The sequence below is a fragment of the Octopus sinensis genome, linkage group LG1, assembly GCF_006345805.1.
Source record: "Octopus sinensis linkage group LG1, ASM634580v1, whole genome shotgun sequence".
NCBI classification, from domain to species: domain Eukaryota; kingdom Metazoa; phylum Mollusca; class Cephalopoda; order Octopoda; family Octopodidae; genus Octopus; species Octopus sinensis.
The window spans coordinates 167,722,245-167,742,465 of NC_042997.1; the positions used below are offsets into that span (position 1 = coordinate 167,722,245).

General features: G+C 36.4%; 1 protein-coding gene across 5 annotated transcripts in view; it reads left to right on the plus strand.

Moving 5' to 3' along the window:
- Window positions 1-18,945, plus strand: part of LOC115209148 (solute carrier family 41 member 1) — a 54,018-nt gene extending 35,073 nt beyond the window's left edge. For 2 of the 5 annotated variants that reach the window (XM_029777329.2, XM_029777319.2), the window contains exons 7-12: window positions 2,591-2,738; window positions 3,914-3,987; window positions 4,659-4,793; window positions 6,674-6,822; window positions 7,376-7,553; window positions 18,498-18,937. In XM_029777329.2, coding sequence (XP_029633189.2) covers window positions 2,591-2,738; window positions 3,914-3,987; window positions 4,659-4,793; window positions 6,674-6,822; window positions 7,376-7,553; window positions 18,498-18,559 — 746 coding nt within the window. In that variant the 3' untranslated portion in view covers window positions 18,560-18,937. Of the gene's footprint in view, window positions 1-2,590; window positions 2,739-3,913; window positions 3,988-4,658; window positions 4,794-6,673; window positions 6,823-7,375; window positions 7,554-18,497 lie in introns of all 5 variants that reach the window. The other 3 variants (XM_036506691.1, XM_029777340.2, XM_036506694.1) reach the window with 2 other exon arrangements.
- The last annotated feature ends 1,276 nt before the right edge of the window (window positions 18,946-20,221 follow it).

The window sequence follows — 20,221 nt, forward strand, 5'->3', positions numbered from 1 at the left end:
GACTTCCTTCCATCTATTTACAATCTTTTTAATCCCATCAATGTAAAACTCTCTTGGTTTCAAAGCGAAGAACTCTGAAATGTCAGTTTTGACCTCCTCCTGGTTTGCGAAAGTTATGTCCCCCAAATGATTCTGTAAACTATGAAACAAATGGTAGTCTGAAGGGGCAAGGTCGGGAGAATAAGGTAGATGATGAATTTTTTCCCAACCAAGCTCTTTGATCTTCTGTGATGCGATTTTTGCAGCATGGGGTCGCACATTGTCCTGATGAAACATCACTCCTTTTCGATTCATTATAGTGGGTCTTTTTTTCTTCAAAGCTTGGCTCAAACGCTCTAATTGCTGACAGTAGATTGAGCATTGATTGTTGCATTAGGTGGTAACAATTCAAGGTGAATTACTCCTTTGCAATCCCACCAGATAGAGAGAAGAATCAGTTGTGGTTGAGCTTTTTCCCTTTTACCAAGCCACTGTTTACAATGTTTAACATTTCGATAGAAGATCTATTTTTTGTCACCAGTCATAAGTCTATCTAAAAAGGGTGAAATGAGTTCGCGAGAATGGAGAGAGGAGCAGATGTCAACTTGGATTTGTGGTTGCTTTCAGACAATTCATGAGGCATCCATTTTCCAAGTTTAGGAACCTTTCCAAGTTGTTGAAGATGACGATGAACAGTTGTATGGTTTGAACTAAGCTTTATTGCTACTTCTTCAACTGATAATGCAGGATTTTCTTCAAGTAATGCCTCTAGGAGCTTATCATCAAACTCAACTGGACGTCCTGTTCAATCTTCATTTTCAAGGCTGAAATCTCCACTTCTGAATTTTGCAAACCATCTTCTGCAAGTTCTTTCATTCAAGCATTCTTTCCCATAAACTGAGTGTATGTTTCAAGTCGCTTTGGCTGCAGAGTTTTTTTTTTTTTTGTACTCATAAAGCATTATGTACTTTAAATGCTCTTTGGATACTTCTATGTTAGAAAGGGTTTTAATCAAAGAAATTTTAATTCTGTTATTCTGTAAAATAATATTTGATTAGTTTAAATGTACACAAATGCATAAAAAGAATTTCAAATTCCATTAGACATTTTAAAATATTATTAAATTTCATTCAATTTAAAAAAAAGTAAAATCGGACAGAACTTATGGGATGACCTAATACTAATTATATTAAGGCAGGGTATGCTTTTCCTACTTTCTCAACTCCTCTATAGCCTATTGCCTATGTCAGAAATCCTTGTTTTATTCACAGGGTCGTTGGGACAGTATTAATTAGATGTTTTGTGATATTTGGTCCAGTGATTCATACTTCTGAATGCAGCAGTTAAGCATCCATCATTGCCAAGGCCAAGGAAGGTCGAAATCACATGATCAGGTAGTCTTGATGCTGGAGGTGGTAGGGATTTATCTCTATGTTAGCAATATAAACAAGAGTGCATTTTGCACCAAAAGCCAATATTAGAGTTTTTCTTATGGTACTTACCACAGTATGGTTTGTTCTAACAGAACAACCACATTTAAGTGGGGATAAATATTACCCCTTGGTAAACAAAGAGTCCCAAATCTACTTTTTAGTGTTCTGAAATCAATAAATACACCACAAGTATACAAGAATACATTTACTGGACTATATTGCCCCCACTTCCAATGAGTGTAGTGAAGTTGATTTGCTGGACTGTATTACATCCATCCATAATGAATACTGAGGTTATATGGAAGAAATCAGCATTTATTCTGTTACCATTTGCTGGTGCCAATTCAGCTCTTGATAAATCTGCAGCCTCTGTGTCTTTTAAAGGGGTTGTATGAAATCCTTTTTATCACAGTGTACTTAACAGAATGTATATAAACTGTAATAAGCCAGCTGAGATACTTATGCTACCTTCTTTAGACACCCAAGTTCAAGTTGTCTTTATGTCAAATTTGCTCTTCATCTTACAGTGTCTATAAAGTAAGTACTGCTAATATATTGGTGTCAATTTCAATTGATGAAATTTTCTCCCCTACAAAACTGTTCTTATATTTAATCGAAATAAATTGTCATCAGCAATATCAAGGTGAGGAAGTAGCAGAAAAGGCAGGGTGCAATGTTTAGTTTCATCCCTTTATGTTCTGAGTTCAAAACTTGCCAGTGTCAATTACCTTTTATCATCTCTAGTGTTCATGAAATACATACCAGTTGTAGACTGTGATCATTTCTATCACTTTTATCCTCATCTCACAAATTTGTGGCAGGGTTTGAAAGATAGAACTCAGACTTATGAGAAGTTTCCTACATAGTCACTTGATTTGCTTTTAACAGCAGCCAAATCTCATAAATTTCATCTTACCATCTTAAAATGGGAATGTCGCATTGAATAATATCATCCTGGATACAGTTCTGAAAAAAGATTGGATAGTCATGACTAGAATGCTTTTGATAGGTCTGTATAATCAAAGCTATCTTAATGCTAAGCATCATCATCATCAGCTGCTGCAGCAGCATTTTCATGCCTCTGTCATTGTGTCAAATGATGCATTTTCAAAAATTGTTTTAATTATTGATTTTTATATATTTTTTTTCATCTGATATTTGTTTACTTTTATTTGCAGAGAGTCAAATTTGGCTTGGTCCGTTCATTATAACACTTTTCATCTTACTTACGCCATTATGGATCTGGGTGTCTAGCAAAAACAAATATACATGTGAAGTACTATATACAGGATGGACACCAGTTATAAGTGCTATGGTTATAAGTAGGTTAGTATAAGTAGCACCTTTTTCATTACTACCTGGTTTGTCACTCTTCACTGGTTGCTGAAAAGATTTCAAATATTTCCAGGTAATGTGACTGATTAAAGATTTGCTGACTTAATCATCTATTGTTTGAGATATTTTGATTATTAATCCCATGGTATGTGAACTTTCAGCAATTTGATTCAAGTCCTATAGCTTGTGAATGATTTAACATTTAACTCATGAATTATTTCTCACTTACTAAAATAATTGTGACTTGTGACTTTTTAATACCTTCAGAAGTTCCAAAGATTTGGCTTATGTCTTATGGCTTTTTAAAGACTTAGTCACCTTGTTTCTAGAGAATTCAGTCAATATCGATATTTATGAAAGTTCAATCACCTTAGTGTTCTACTACTGTAGAGACTTAGAAACATCTTGCAAGTGCAGTCAGTCTAAAACTCTGCATACTGGATGCTAGTAGGTTTCAGGAGAGAATGTGCACCATTTTGGGGCCTTCTTCTCAATGGCTTTACAGTGCACTGGCTCCCATCACTGATGTGTGGCTCTACCTATTGTTTTGACTGACTACTATTCAACCTGAAGTCCATTTCAGGATCATCACCTCTCCAGCTAGGTTTCATCATTCCTTTTCAGTCATATTCAATGGCTGGTCCTCTCAACTGTCACCTGGGTCTCCTTCAAGATGGGAGGTGGAATAGGGAATGGTTCACTACCTTGCTTAAAGTCACTTTGCTCTACCAATAATGACAAGATATGATCTTGTACCATATTGTATTGAGTTATTATAAAACCACAATGAAAAATATTACTTTAATTAAAAGATTATCTTTTCCTCCTTCAGCTATTAATGATAATTAAAAGTAGGATTAGTAATTCTACTGTATGTGATTGATTTAAGTGGATTCTTGATGAAGTTGTTTGGTTCACAGCATCAATTTTAAATCCTGTTGGAAGAGTTTCAAGTTTAGCAAATTTTGAAAACTATTTAAGAAATCCTTTGAAAATCCTATTTTAATACATGTGGTGACAGTAAGGACTTTTGATTGCAGAATATTATTGTTTCAATAAAATCTATGTACAAGAAATAATTCACATAAAAAAGTGTCTTGATTAAGATTATAGAAATAAAAAATAAAAGCATCATACTCATCTCTTCTTTTCTTTGTTTATTACAGCATTGGTGGTTTAATATTAGACTTTACTGTATCTAACTACCATGGTATTGCTGTCTTTCAACCAGTCATCAATGGTTAGTAGCTTCTTTATTATTATTATCACTATTGTAAGAATGAATGGATTGGCAGAGTTGTTTGAATGTTGAATAAAATGCCTAGTAGTATTTGTTCGAGTTCCTTGGGTTCTGAGTTCAGACCTTGTTGAACTTTGCATCTCATCCCTTCACATTTCATCCCTCCAGATAAAATAAACTACATGCCAAGTACTGGGGTTTATGATACAGACTAACCCCCTTCTACAAAACTATCATTTAAAGTTAGTGAAAGGCAGAATTATCATTATCATTATCAAGGGTAATTGATATCAGAAAAAATAGAGCAATGCAGTAACTGCCTTGTAGTACTTAGCTATGTTTCTTCATTGAAATCTCAATAGAGTTGACTTTGCTTTTTATACTTCCAGAGTCAATAAAATAGCACCAGTCTGGAACATAATCCAGTCTTCTTATGATCACATCAATGAGATATAGGCTTCACTGTACTTATTTTATTACTTAGAAAATAACAAGAACGTCTTTCTTGTTAACTTTTTGATATTTCATGCATTTAACTTTTTCTTGCTGATGATGTATCTTGAGCAATTTGTATAGAGATAGCTTACAATTTCTGCAAGACTGTTCCACTGTATAATTTTATTTTGCCATCTGAATCTTTGTTTTATTTATTTATTCTTTTGTTGTTGCAGGTGTTGGTGGCAACCTGGTAGCAGTCCAAGCTAGTCGTTTATCTACAGGTTTACACAAAATCAGTACCCCAGGACATTTACCTTCACACTTACACAGTGGGTGTCCAAACCCTATTAAGAGTTTTTGTGGGTCTCGTAAGTATAACTTGGCTTGCACTTGCTTGCCACTAGATTATCTTACTTTCACTGTAATACCTCTCTCATCATTAAATACTAATGACCTACCATACTTTCCTTACATCACAGTATCTCAAACACACCTGTTGCATTGTCCCACTTTAACACTAACAAAAACTCACTGGAAAGTAAGAGCAACTTTTACATGGTTACACAAAGCAGTCAAACCTCCTAATCAACCCTGTCATCTTGAAAGTTGTATACATACATTGGATAATTTAGTTTTAGATACATATACCTGAAGTTAAGATGGAATAGTCATGATGGATCGCCTATGATCATAGATTTCCATGGTTAAGTGACACTAAACAGCAACAACCAAGAAGGAATCTTCACAAGATCATTCAATCTGTTGGAAATAGCAGTCAAATCTCCCTTCAAATCATACACTACTGACTAAAAAGAAGCTTAAACTTGAAAGTGTAGTCTTGGATACATTATTCCTGAAAGAAGTAATCAATGGCCACATTTAAAATAACTTTGGTGATAGGTTTGCTTAATCAGGACCAATGGCTAAATAACTACACCACCCTTATCACTGCTGCCATCACCACACCAGATAATTCCTTAACCTACTAACACACAAGCCACACAACATCCCATTATCACCAACAACTATACCACACTACATTATTCTATTATCAACACCATAGACACACATCATATTGTATGACTACCAACATGTATTGCATACCATATCCTACGACCAATGCCATGAGTCTCTGCATGGTTGCTGGATGTGCTACAAATAGCAGCCATGTCTCTCTCAAATTACACTCTACCATACAAGAAGAGGACATTGGATAATGTGATCCTGAAGGTGCTGTGCCTAGGATGAGATGGGCTGGGTTAGAATATCATTGGTCATGGATCTGCTTGACCAGGGCTAGCATAGGGCTAAACAACAACTGGCATACACACATGCAGCTTCACATTACAGGTGCAATAAAATATGGACAACCTTCAAAAACTATAGTGAAGACCCCGATGGAAGACATTAAGTCCATGACTGCTGATGAACTTATAATACAAAGAGTGAATTGGACATGTGATGTGTTTGTCATCGTGTCCAGTACAGTTACAAGTTATAGTCAACATATGAGGTTAATAATGATTTTACAAAGACATGCTCCACTGTCACATTCACATTAATTACTGCCATATATGAAGGAATTATTTGACTTCAGCTCTATCAAGAAACTCTTAAAAGGTGATGGATGTCCAAAGCTGGAGACTTTTCTGGATTCCATGCACAAAGTCACTGGATTGTCATCATCATCATCATAATCATCATCGTTTAACATCCACTTTCCATGCTAGCATGGGTTGGACGATTTGACTGAGGATTGGTGAACCAGATGGCTGCGCCAGGCTCCAATCTGATCTGGCAAAGTTTCTACAGCTGGATGCCCTTCCTAACGTCAACCACTCTGAGAGTGTAGTGGGTGCTTTTACGCGCCACTGGCATGAGGGCAGTCAGGCGGTACTGGCAGCGGCCATACTCAAATGGTGCATTTTATGTGCCACCTGCACAGGAGCCAGTCCAGTGGCACTGGCAACGACCTCGCTCGAATGTTTTTTCACGTGCCACCAGCACAAGTGCCAGTAAGGTGACGCAGGTAACGGTCACGCTCGAATGGTGATTTTGAAAATATTCTGTGATAAATCAGAGATGATTCAAAGAGCTGTGTTAATGGAAATATCTTGCCTGATTTTGGAGGTCTTCATCCTGATCTCAATTTAACCTATGCTTCTAACCTCATCAGTGAACATTCTTTTACAGTGTCTCCAGTCTGTTGCAGATTCACTCTCCTAATTACATATCTTTTTATCTTCAGATGTTGACTCAAAGTCATCCCGGGTGATGCTGTTCCTTGTTATCCCAGGTCATCTGATCTTCATGTACACAATATCATTTATGATGGCTGGCCACACAACCATAACTTTCATCTTTGCTTCCATTTATCTTACCACTGCTCTCCTTCAGGTAAGCTATCCTATTCCAGTAAGGGAAGTAATCTGCGTTAATGAATTTGTGTAGCATGAGTAGTATTTCAGAATGTTGGGATGCATTGAGATTTAAGCCTTTGTGGAGCTAGTGATTGTGTTTGGCTTGGTAAACTATTTGAGGTTATGTTGCAAGTGAAGTAGTAACAAGCCAGCTATGTGTTTGTGATGAGTACGTTGGATGTAGTGGTGTGTGGTAGGAGTTGTGTTGATGTGATGTTTCATGCTTGTAAGCTGGAGATGTTGGAGTATGATGAAGACAGTGGTGTTTGTTTGAAGTAGAAAATAGGGAAGTGGATTAAGATTTTTGGAATGTGTGTGTGTGTGTGTTGACCTGAGATTACATACTGAGATTTCACTTGGGTTGCTAGGCCTTGCAACAGTGCATGAGTAATAGTATGCTGTGTGGTAAGCATGTCCAACCCATACTGGTCTGATGGCTATAGTGTGTGTGTTTGTGTGTGCACAAGTACACATATAACAAATAGTACTTGTTGCTAAAACTAACCAAAATCTGCCTTTTATCTTGCCAGGTTGCCTTACTGCTCTACATTGCCAACTGGATGGTCATACATATGTGGAAGAATGGAAATGATCCAGATAACTTTGCTATTCCTTACTTAACAGCTATTGGGGATTTAACAGGGACTGCATTCTTGGCTGTTGCCTTCCACATCCTTTATCTGATTGGTGACCGTGATGCCGATGTTGGTGATTGAACATTCACTTCCTTCTGTTCATATTTTTTTTTTATCTCCTGATTATATTTTTTTTACTCTTTTCAATGCTTGTTTCATATTTATGTGTGCATTTGTAATGTATGTGTGCATATAATCACACATATATTGCTATCCGTCAAATGCACACAGACGTATACACACAATATATATATACATATACATATATGTATATATGTATGTATTAATTGGTAAACATTTGTAAATAATATTATTTTAAGTTAAAAATATAACAAACTCTAACACTTACAAATATATACTGATTAATATTGTTTATATATAAAAACTTTTAGCTGTTAATTTATGTGTGTGTATATATTCAAGACTTCAAGACCATTTGGCCATTGAAACATTGATCTGACGAGGATTTCTGTAATGGATGCGGAAATATATTTTCCACTTGGTGGTGACCGATTCTATGTTGTATATAAATAACAAAAGAGAAAAAGACATGATATTTCATATTCATGCTCTTTGCATTTGTTTGTGCATTAATGCATGCAACCATTATTTCAGAGTGTGGCTTGTTATGAATCCTTTCTGGCCATTATTATGGTGTGTTATCAACTTCTTGCAAATTCTATGGCTAACAATTATTTTCCATGGATTTTGTGAGATATTTTATGTAACCAAGATTATACCACAAAAGTTGAATTTTCTAAATACTTCAGGACTAAACAGCTGCTAATTCTTTACAAAGTACAAATACATAACACACACTGTGAATTGTATTATCAGAAAAGGCCTTCCTACTGAAATCGAAGTCTTCACTTTTAACTAACTACATTAATCTACAGTTGTGTGTGTTCTTTGCCCTTCCTTCTGATATTGTAAAAGCTTCCGCAAGTTTACTAACTAAGCTCTATTTTATTTAATACATAAAATTTACTTCCTTTTTTTTTACCCCACTTTTCATATCTCACAATGGGTATTTCTTGCCTGTAAAACAGAATCCAAAGAGACTGGTTAGTTATATTTGTATTATCTTGTGAAACCAACAAAAGGAGTACAGTGAACTTGCCGTAGGAAGTAGAAAATCCAATAGAGAAGTTGACAAGAGTGAAATTAAAACAAGCGAGCAGAATATCTTTTTCTGACACAAAACTTTCCATTTAGTACATTATTCCAAATAGCACTTTGGGATTGCCATACATACCTAGTTGGTGTCTTTTGAATATACACCCAGAACCATGCTAATAGCTTAGGAGTGAAATTTAGGATTTCTCAGTTTTCTGTGAATCGATTTTGATAAAACTTTTCCCAGCTGGTTTGCACACTATGGCAATATCATTGTTATGTTTTCATTATTCTGTGTAATGTCCTTTCTTTTTATTTCAGATTCTTCAGAAAATGAAGGGTAATGATACATATTAAGCATACATTGAGTATATATTTAACAGAAAACCATAATATTATACCATTTATTGACATGATGAATTATTTAGCCACATGAGTGCCATTTCGACAGATAACTTCAAAAATCATATTAGTCATGGAATTTGTCAACTTCTTAATAGTAGCAGGTTGGACTGCCTCTACTGAAGCTTTGATGGTCACCCATAAGACATCTTTCAACATAAATTGGTGTCCATTTGGCATAAACATCTTGTTTAATGATGGTCCAAGCATTTTCAATAGGGTTTGAGATCCAGAGATGCTAGTGGCTACACCATCGACCTTTCACCTTGTGTGCTGTAAGACCCTAGTAATGTTTGGGTGGTTCTAGGAGAGTGGGAGGGAGCATTGTCATGCATAAATACGAGATTCCTTAGAAGTGACAGCAGTATGTCATCTAGCCAGGGATCCAAGACCTCCTTCAGGAGATTGCAGTAGGCGGCTGCAGTCACTTTAGCCTCTTCAGGTACTTTGACTGGGCCAACTAGTCTGTCCCCAATGATACCAGCTCACAACGTGAGTCCTCCACCCTGTTGTTGAGATTGTAAACATTGGTGATGCTCATCTCCAAAATAGACCCAACCATCAGGTTCGTCAAGGGTTACCCTGGTTTCGTCAATGAACAGAACACAACTCATGTATAACATTATGTACTTTTGGGCCCATTGAAGATTCAAACTCCTGTGTGGAGGTAGTTTCAAGGGTTCTTGCATGGAAGCCATGGTTCTGAAGATGCAATTTCTGGTGGTTTTCAGTACATGAGGAAGTCCAGAAGCAGTGAAAATGGCTTTGTTTGTTTGTCCAGGTTTCCCACATGACTTGTGGCCTAAACTCCCTAAATTCCTTAAATGCTTAGCTGATACAATCATGGAGGTCCCACAATTGGATCATTTCTTCCTTGGCACTCATGTGGCTAAATAATTCATTATGTCAATAAATGTTATAGTATTATTATGGCTTTCTGTTAAATATAAACTCAATGTATGTTTAATATGTATCATTACTCTTCATTTTCTGAAAAAAATTTCTAGATGGGCTATTAGTGTGGTTCACCCAAAAGCTGAAGGATCTAAAATAGAAAAGAAAAGACGTTACACAGAATAATGAAAACATAACAATAGTGTTGCCATAGTGTGCAAACCAGCTGGGAAAAGTTTTATCAAAATCGATTCACAGAAAACCAAGAAATCCTAAATTTCACTCCTAAGCTATTAGCATGGTTCTGGGTGTATGTACTAACTGCACCAAAAGTAATCAATTTTACTGTGCTTGCCCCACTTCTGCCATGGGGAACCCTCATATGCTATCAGATTTTATCAGCAAAAAACCCTTCTTCCTTCTCCATTCTTACAGAATACTTGCACAGTTATGTACACTTCTTGAAATATATTGATTATTTGACAAGAGAAAATGATTAACCAACAGCTCATGTTAACTAAGGTAGAAAAAATTGTTTGTTCAGCTAATATTTACTTTTCATTTAGAAACCTTATACAACATGCACACACACATACACACATGAACTTGGCAGCATAATTTCCTTCAACATGCTTTGTTATGTTTAAAAAATGGATTGCTCATAGCTAGAGTGCCATTCATGATAGGTCATTTTAGTATGTGCTGCCCTTTGGGTTAAATCACACCTATATTGAGTGCTACACTCAAAATGTTCTACAGTTCATAATGAACGAAAGATATTATTGGAAAATGGGCAGAATGCCACAATATACTTGGTCTATGATTATCTCCATGGATCCACTGATTTGGATCATTTTACAGCAATAGACAGAGGAGGCCAAGAGTAGCAACTAGTTTAGTATTGGTCTCCTCTGTCCTTGCCATCTACCACCCATTGTGTTGTCATATTTGTATCTTTAGACGGCTGTCGAATTGTTTCAGCCTACACAATGTGAATCAAACCTGATAACTTTTGAAAATCTTATGGATTTAATAGAACTGGTAACATAAGAATCTTTGAATTACTCATTTAAGCATAGAGTATCTTTCATGTAATTCTATACTATATTTATGCATTTCTTTATTGGTTAGTCAGTAACTTAACAGATTTTATAATATTTCATTACTATCAAAATTTCTACCATAATATTTAATTATGTTATATATTAATGTTTAGTACAATGTTTCTTAAGGTGGGGTATGGAAACGTTTTGGTGGAGTGTGAGTTACTTCAGAATGGGGTGTAAGTAACAAATGAATAAATCTTGCAATGAAGTTTTAATTAAAACTTCTTTTGTATATATATCTATGCTGTAAGTTGGCCATTTACAGTGAGGATCATGTTGTTTTTTGTTTTTTTTTGAAAATTGAAGTGGGATGTGGGACAAAAAATGATTATAAACATGGTCTAAAATAATTGATAGTGATGGCGATAACATCAGTTTAGTTAGGTCCCTTACATTCTGAGTTCAAACTGTGCCAGGATCTGTAAGAAGAAATATATTTGACTGTATCAGTTCTCTATAGATCTGTGATCATGTGTCACTATTTTTTATATTGTATTATATATATTATTCTTTTATTGTGTCAATCATTGGAATGTAGCCATGCTAAAACTCAATCTTCAAAAGTATCTTGTAGTTTAGTCTGCTGCTGTTTTACCCATCTATATTCTCAAACTCACCTGTTGGATGTAAAAGAAAGTAACTTCACTTCTGTATCAACACATGCACACAGACATGAGCGCGCGCGGTATTACACAGCTTCCATTTATCAAATTTGAAGGTATTGGTCAACATGAAGCAGTGGAGGAAACACTTGTCCAAGGTGCTATGCAGTGGGATCAAACTTTAAACCACATAGTTGAGAAGCAGATTTCTTTGATGTAGTTCTGTACAATTTGAGCATCTGTAGGAAAACATGTGAGCTGGGAGAGAAGTTTGCACATCTGAGGTAGAATGACTTGGCAAAGCCAGGAAGTGAAAATCAGCAAGGATGCCGATGAGGAGAAAAACAAAAAGCTGTGGTGGAATGGAGTAGAAGTGGTATGCAATTTACTAATTCAGGAAAACAGAGGTGGTGTGTTAGCTGCAGAATGACAAAGAAGGAAAACAGAGCAACTGAACCAGTTGTTCTAACTTGTTGGGGATTTAGTCTTCATCAATGAATTGGGTGGTTTTGATATGGTTTAGCATGTTTATGTGTGATATTGCCATCCTAGATATGAAAATAGAATGTTGACAATTGATCAGTGCTCAAGTTTTATCTAGTCATAGAACCAAGTCTTAATCTATCCTACAAGCTATTTTACTGCATCACTGAAGATTAAGGTGGTCATCTACCAGAATTGTGAAAGTTTGGGACTTACAACTTGAAGTAATTGTTCTGGCTCTTTGTGTTCTGAGTTAGAATCCATCTGAATCAACTTTGGTTTTCATCCTTCCAGGGTTGATAAAATACCAGTGAAGTACTAAGGTGAATTCTGCTTTCTTTTTCTCTCCCAGAATTAGCTATTTGAGCTTGAGACTCAAAAATCATACAAAGAAACCTCAGAACTTGGCAGGCATGGATAAACCAAGGTGCTGTAGAGTACAGAATGGTTCCCTTTCTTCCTCAGAATGGTTTTCTCTTGATTACAGCTAATTCTTTTTTTTTTTTAAACAAAAGTCAGGTAATTTGCCATTTGATGTACTATAGAAAAATAATAATAGGATGTATTGTTCATTACCCAATCTACACAATTGTTGGATTAATACTGGGCATCTACACAGATTTATACAATCTAGCTGGAGAGTAGAGCATGCATGGTTGTAGTTTAACTAAAGCAGATTGAACCCCACTACATAAAAATTGTGATCCTATGGTTGTCAAGCTCACAGAACAAAATATGTTGGTATAATGTCTCTTTAGAAGGAACTGAGTACTACAGGTAACACAGTTTCCAGCAGTACCATGGAGATCACAAGGTTAAAAGAGAAATACAGAATGCTTTTAGCAGTAATATTTTCAATTTCTTAGAACAGTTCTCATGAAAATGATCAATAGAGATAACAGCTCAAATGAATTCCACATAATGATTTTGGTTCACTTTATCAATATTCATAGATAAACTAATAAATTGGCTTTTATTCATTTGACATCTGATAGACAGAGAGAGAGAGATCAGCAATAACATCTGGAGTTGTTTTTGCTATTGTCTTTTTATTTATTTTTAGATGTTTCAGCAAATTTTTTTGTTATTAAAAAAAAATCAGAGCATTGACTTGTTTCCATCATGCATATTTGCATTCATATGCTCTATTTTAAAACAAATCCCTGCTGTATGTGTAGAGTGTGTATGCTTGCATGTATTTATTTATTCTGTATATATCACATTTCATGAGCAATAGTATCATTGGTTACAGGTGTTTAAAAGGTTAGTCACTGGTTCACCATGTTTATGATAGCGAAAGGAAGTATTTGTGCAACTTGAGTGAAACAAATACCACATATGTATTTTAGTTTGAAAGCATCGCGGTTATCAGTTTACCGGCCATTGTTTATATCTTTCACTGATATATATTGAACAAAAGACACTCAGACAAATACACATCCATATACATTTATGTATGTATGTATGTATGTGTGTGTGTGTAAATGTGCATTGGAGAATGGGAAAAAGATAATGAATGTATAATAGTTTTCAGTTGTTCAGTTACTTTGTTTTCATCAGGTAGAGCCTTCATAACAAAGTAAATACTCTATCAAAATGTTTCATGGTATTCTACCAGGAAATATTTCAGGTGGCTGTGTGGTAAGTAGCTTGCTTACCAACCACATGAGGTTCCGGGTTCAGTCCCACTGCATGGCACCTTGGGCAAGTGTCTTCTACTATAACCAAAGCCTTGTGAGTGGATTTGATAGACAGAAACTGAAAGAAGCCCATCGTATATATATGTATGTGTGTATATATTTGTGTGTCTGAGTTTGTCCCCCCAACATCGCTTGACAACCGATGCTGTAACTTAGCAGTTCAGCAAAAGAGACCGATAGAATAAGTACTAGGCTTACATCATCATCATCATTTAGCATCCGCTTTCCATGCTAGCATGGGTTGGACGGTTCAACTGGGGTCTGTGAAGCCAGAAGGCTGCATCAGGCCCAGTCTGATCTGGCAGTGTTTCTACGGCTGGATGCCCTTCCTAACGCCAACCACTCCGTGAGTGTAGTGAGAGCTTTTTACGTGCCAGACGGAGCTGGCAAACGGCCACAGACGGATGGAGCTTTTTACGTGCCACCGACACGGGGGCCAGGCGAGGCTGGCAACGGCCACGATTGGATGGTGCTTTTTACGTGCCACCGGCACGGGGGCCAGGCGAGGCTGGCAACGGCCACGAATGGAGAATAAAAGAATAAAAATAGTTTCTGGGGTCTATATGCTTGACTAAAGGCGGTGCTCCAGCATGGCCACAGTCAAATGACTGAAACAAGAGTAAAAGAGTATGTTCTTTTCAGATAAACGAAGGCAAGTAGAGTAATTTGTTAATGCAGGGTTATGACAATTTGCAAATTGTTTGGATTGAACAACAAATAATGAGCAGTCCAGCATCTCAACCACTCAACTCTCATAAAAGCTATAGCAGTGACATATTTTTTTGATATTTGAAGAAATTTTCCTTAAATGATCACAAAAATTGAAATTGATTTTTTAGAGAAGGAATCTAAAATTTTGAGATGTTCTTTTGTTATTGACACTGAAGACCAAACCAATTTTGTGGATTCAGACTATCAGTAGAATTTACCCTACCCTGATTCATTCAGTATTTTCATGTGATTTTTATTCTAATTTCTATAGCTTTATAGTTTTGGTTAACTCGCTGCCTTTCTGATCCTGCTTTAGCTTGTCTGCATAACCTAGTTCTTCCTTAGCCTTCTTAATGCTTTACTACCATGTTACAGCACTTTGTACCCAGTTTGCATTTCTGAAACATATCAGGCTTTTTCTAGATTGCTTAGCTCCACTTCTAATTTCAGATTCCAAGACCTGATGCTAAAGTCATTCCCATTTAACCATTACATATCCTTTACCTCACTTTGAATAAAGAATCACAGACACATTCCAAAGTCTAAATGCTGCTATCACCACTATACTGTAGATACTGGGCTTCATCCTAAATACTTGCCACCTCTATGGATATTGTCCTATAACTGGGATTTATCACACCTAATATCACCTTTTAAAGTGGAGCAGTTGAAGAGAAACTGTATTTTTTATATACAACTGAATTAAACAGTGTGATTGTTCAAGATGATGTTTCAATTCAACTCAAAATTTCAATACACTGACTTTAGGCAATGTCTTTGAGATAATAATTCACTGTGATAGACTAAGAAATGATGTCTTAAAACAGTGTCTTACAACTGTTGCCTTACACAATTGCTGAAGCATTAAGGATATGATGATGCTTCATGACTAAGGCCCATGCTGGGGCTTGAAAATGGTGCTGTAAGTGACTCTCAGGATATTCATTAGCATACTTAATCTGCTATAAATAAGTTAAAACTACTCAACAGTAGTGGGGAGTTCTTCAATGTTCCTAGATTTACTATATAGTTCTGTGGTGGCCCATGTTATGATTGTCTGTGCACCATTCGTTTTACTTTAAATGATTTTACAAGCATAGAAGTTCATCTGAATATCAAATACTTTTAAAATATAAGTTAAATCATCATTATCATAGTTCTTAGTTCCTACAGCCATGAACAACATGCTTCAGATATGTTTACAGTATGCAATCCAGCTTTGTTATTGACTACTAACAAACATATTATATCATTGTGTGAAATTCTAGTTCTTTTACTGACTCTGGAACATTAGAACCTTTTTTACTCATAAAATTTAACTTAACCTAAATCTTTCATCATTTACAGTAAATTCTATTATTTTTAAAATATTCAAAATGGTAATGATGTTGACTTATGAATTACAAATCTGCTTATGTTTGTTCTATACATTGCTTTAAATATATATTTTTACTATAGGAAAAAAAAAAGCTAAAATCTATTGTTTGGGGTGGTGTGTTTAGAAAATGAAAAAAAAAAAAATGAATGTAGAATCTGGGGGTAAAATACCTGTTTTGAATCTGTATTATAATGAGGTGTGAACAGCTGTAAATAATAAAACTTCCAGATGGTTGATGAATCAAGAATGGGGAAAAAACAAATTAAAAATCAATATTACATGAAATTGTGTTCAGATGAACTTATATGGAATTCTATATGAGGAAAAATAACAGTTAAAATAAATGGGGAAAAGCGAACAGATTGACCAATCCGACGATTGCTCACATCGATGCAAAATGGGTCAAAACGATCGTTGTGTGCAATAAAATTTCTTGTATATTCCATTTTTCGTCTCTATCATTTGTTATATACTCAACGAACACTGAGGAATTCCTGAAGCAGATCCAGTGACAATTGTGTAAATATTGTAGATGACGTCAGGTAGTATCAGAATTGAACGTGCTTCAGTTAACTGCTCGGTACATTTTCATTGCTTAAATTATATATTGGGTCATCCCATAAATAATGTTTTTTTCTTATTTTTCAAAATTAAGATAAAGTTCTTTTAAATCTAAAATATACTCTCCTTCATTTTCTACAATGCTCTTCCATCTATCTGGCAGGCTTGCAAGGCCCCTCTTCCAAAATTCACTTGTCCGTGACGAAAAATACTCCTCCAGTACTGTTCTGACTTTGTCGACAGAATTCATATTTTTTCTGTCCAAATGATTCTGAACACTGCGGAATAAATGATAATCAGATTAGGCAATGTCCAGCGAATATGGTGAGTGGAGTATCGTTTCCCGTACAAACTGCTCCAGCCTTTGGAATGTCATCCTTGCTCTATGTGGTCAAGTATACAGACTCGGAAAGATTGTAGGAACCCATTGACCCAATTTGTTGTCTTTTTCGATCGCACGCAGGTGACAATGAATAATTGAATAACCAAATTCAAGTTTCTCTGCTAATTCCTCAACAGTTACGGTGGAATTTTGTCCCACCAGGTTTTGCAAGACATCCTGGTCGAACTTTACAGATCTTCCAGGATGAGGTTCGGAATTTCTGGAACCACCGTTGATACTGGCTTACTCTTATTGTCCAATCCCCATAAACTGCATTAATATTCCTCGCATTTTCCGTTGCGTTGTTGCCTTTATTGAATTCATAAAGCAAAATATGCCGAATATACTCCTTTGTCACTTCCATTGTAGCTTTGAAAAAGTAACTGTTAAAATCGAACCTGCACTAAGGACACAAGGTAAAATTACTACCTGCTTTTAAAGCAAGTAGATGCAGGTAGTTTATTCCGTCTCCCTCCGACTTTTTGTTCATGCAATTGAAAAAAAACCCTCATTATTTATGGGATGACCCAATATATATATATATATATGATGTATGAATATATACAACAGAAAGTGGTACGCAACACATTTAGTACGAGTTATATATATTTTTAACAGTTTGACTCAGCTCCATAGGACATAATTTTATGGGCACGTAGGGTGGATCCGTCTCATCAGATTACTGGAAAAGAGTAAGAGATTTAAGATGGTTTCCATCGATCAGCTCAGGGCATGCGATGTTAATGATGTGGAAGCGACACTAACTCCTCTTTATTCTTAAGCCCAAGTCCTCGGAAATTAATTTCACAAGAAGCTGTCGTCACTTTGGCGGCAAGATGTAGTATAGTATATTTAGTAACATCAGTTCGTTGTATTGTGCAGGCACGTGGCCTAGTAGTTAGAGCAGTGATCGCGGGTTCGAATCTCAGACTGGGCGATGTGTGTTTATGAGTAAAACATCTAAGCTCCACGCGGCTCTAGCAGAAGGTAATGGCGTACTTCTGCTGACTCTCGCCACAACTTTCACTCTTTCCTCCTGCATCTAGCAGCTCACATGCGACGGACCGGCATCCCGTCCAGGTGGGGAATCTATACGTCAATGAAACCGGCCCTTATGAGCCAGGCATGGCTCGAGAAGGTAGGGTGGGTGAGTTGGCACGGGTCAGTAGATCGGTGGTCGTTCGGTGAAGTATTAACATTAATAGCAGTAGTCTTTATATAGGAACTGGGTCAAAAATGAGGCTTGATGATCAACATAGTGGGGGCTGTAGTCTATAGAGACGACAGGGATTAAATATCCTGCTCTAGTGTGAGGGACAGTCAGGCCTAGAATATATCTGAATTATCAGCTGCCAATAGTTTGAAGTTCATTAACAAGGCATACCTCTGGTGGCAACAATAACATAGTTCATTCTTCCTGTTGATGGATACTGCAGGATTGTGGAATATGTGTAGTTTCTCGCAGAGCAAGGGAGAGAGCTGACAACTGCGAGTTCTAGGTGAGGCGCCCATTAATACTTTCGAGTAATTGCGTCCCAACATAAGAGCCAGACGGTCTTTAGAGATCTTAGCTAAGAAGGACCAATCTGGCATTCTTTTTCAGGAATGCTCAGTCACATCCACAATGAAAATTTGCCGATAAATAAAGCTTTTGTCTTCTATAATCTTTGCTATTGTTGCAGGTAACTTGACCACAGCTACTATGTCCGCCGATGTATATTCGCCTAGGACCCTAACTATATGAAGATTGTGTCGCTGCCAGAATCACCAAAACCATCTTGAACTGGCCTAGAAATTTTCTGTCATGCTATTACCCTCTTATGGTTGTTATACAACGAACGCGCTTTCTCTTGAATTATAATCTGGCTTACGGGAGTGTGCTGGTAACTCTGCCGTTCAAACCAAAGACAAAGAAGCTGGGGTTTTTTTCCGTGGACGATTTTGCTAATTTTCTTATTGGTTATGGTGATCTTCATCTCCCGACCAGTATCTTAGATGACAATCAAATCCTTTGTTTACCATGGATAATAGCAAATACTTATTTCTTTACTACACACAAGGGGCTAAACACAGAGGGGACAAACAAGGACAGACAAACGGATTAAGTCGATTATATCGACCCCATTGCGTAACTGGTACTTATTTAATCGACCCCGAAAGGATGAAAGGCAAAGTCGACCTCGGCGGAATTTGAACTCAGAACGTAACGGCAGACGAAATACGGCTACGCATTTCGCCCGGCGTGCTAACGTTTCTGCCAGCTCGCCGCCTCATGGATAATAGCGAATACCATCGTTAGACTTAAGCCACAAGCACGCGCTATCACTACCACCTTTTCTGCGAAGGAATAGTATGGCACTTAATACTACCAGGATTAGATCTGGCAACAGGAGCTTTCTTGTGAGCATAGTGTATGAAAAAAAGCTCAAATTTATACTCAGTAAGTACAAACACACATTTGAAATTTCTGGTACGAACTACAATGCTACCTCTCCGTGGAATACTGGAACTGTTGCCCCGTAACTTGTATAAATAAAAGTAAATATTGTAATTATGTACATTAAAAAAAAATTCTTTTATCTATTTTAACAAACGATTTGTACATAGTCTCTACTTCAGTATTAGTTTTTAGGATTTCCTAAAAAGTTTTATGCTTTCAAATATCTTTGCCGAGACCGGATGCAAAACTGATTGATGTTAAGGTTTCTATTTTTCATTGATGTCTTTAAAAAAAATTACAAAAACAAGAACAAAACAAAAAAAAAAACCCCCGTTGAGTCGGAAACTGAGGTACATGTATATATTCTTTCTCTCAATAAACCGGTTTTACGATAAGGGAAATCACTCCCAAAGTACCTTAATACCAAATTTTCAGTTTTTGACAAGGTAAACAATTTACGTTTCGGGGTATCTCAGAAACGAGGAAGAAGCTTCTTTGATAGTACTTATAACTACTACAAAATAGAATAGGAAACGAATATAACCTTATATGAGTGCTTAAAGTGATTATTGCGAATTGCTTTAGTTTGGACGCATGATTTCAGTACCTATCGATAGACAAAGAACACGGAAAATTAGAGTAGTCTCCCTTTCTCCCCCCCCCTCATCACCATAAATGTGCGTCCAGTCATACTCTGAGTTTTATAGCTGTATTGACTGGAGTCACGTAAACAAAAGCCATTATCATATTCATCATGTCTAGATTAACATATAACAAAAACAGGAAGAGACATAATTCTTCTAAGTGGATAACTTGGTTGGCATTTGTTTTTTGGTGGGGAGGGGGTCAAAATATTACTGACTTGTAAGTATAAATGTTAGTTTTTTCATGCAACTCAAATTCACCTGGCATCTTTACAAGATATAGGTGTTACCATAGTCTGTAAATTTAACTGCATTAGAATTC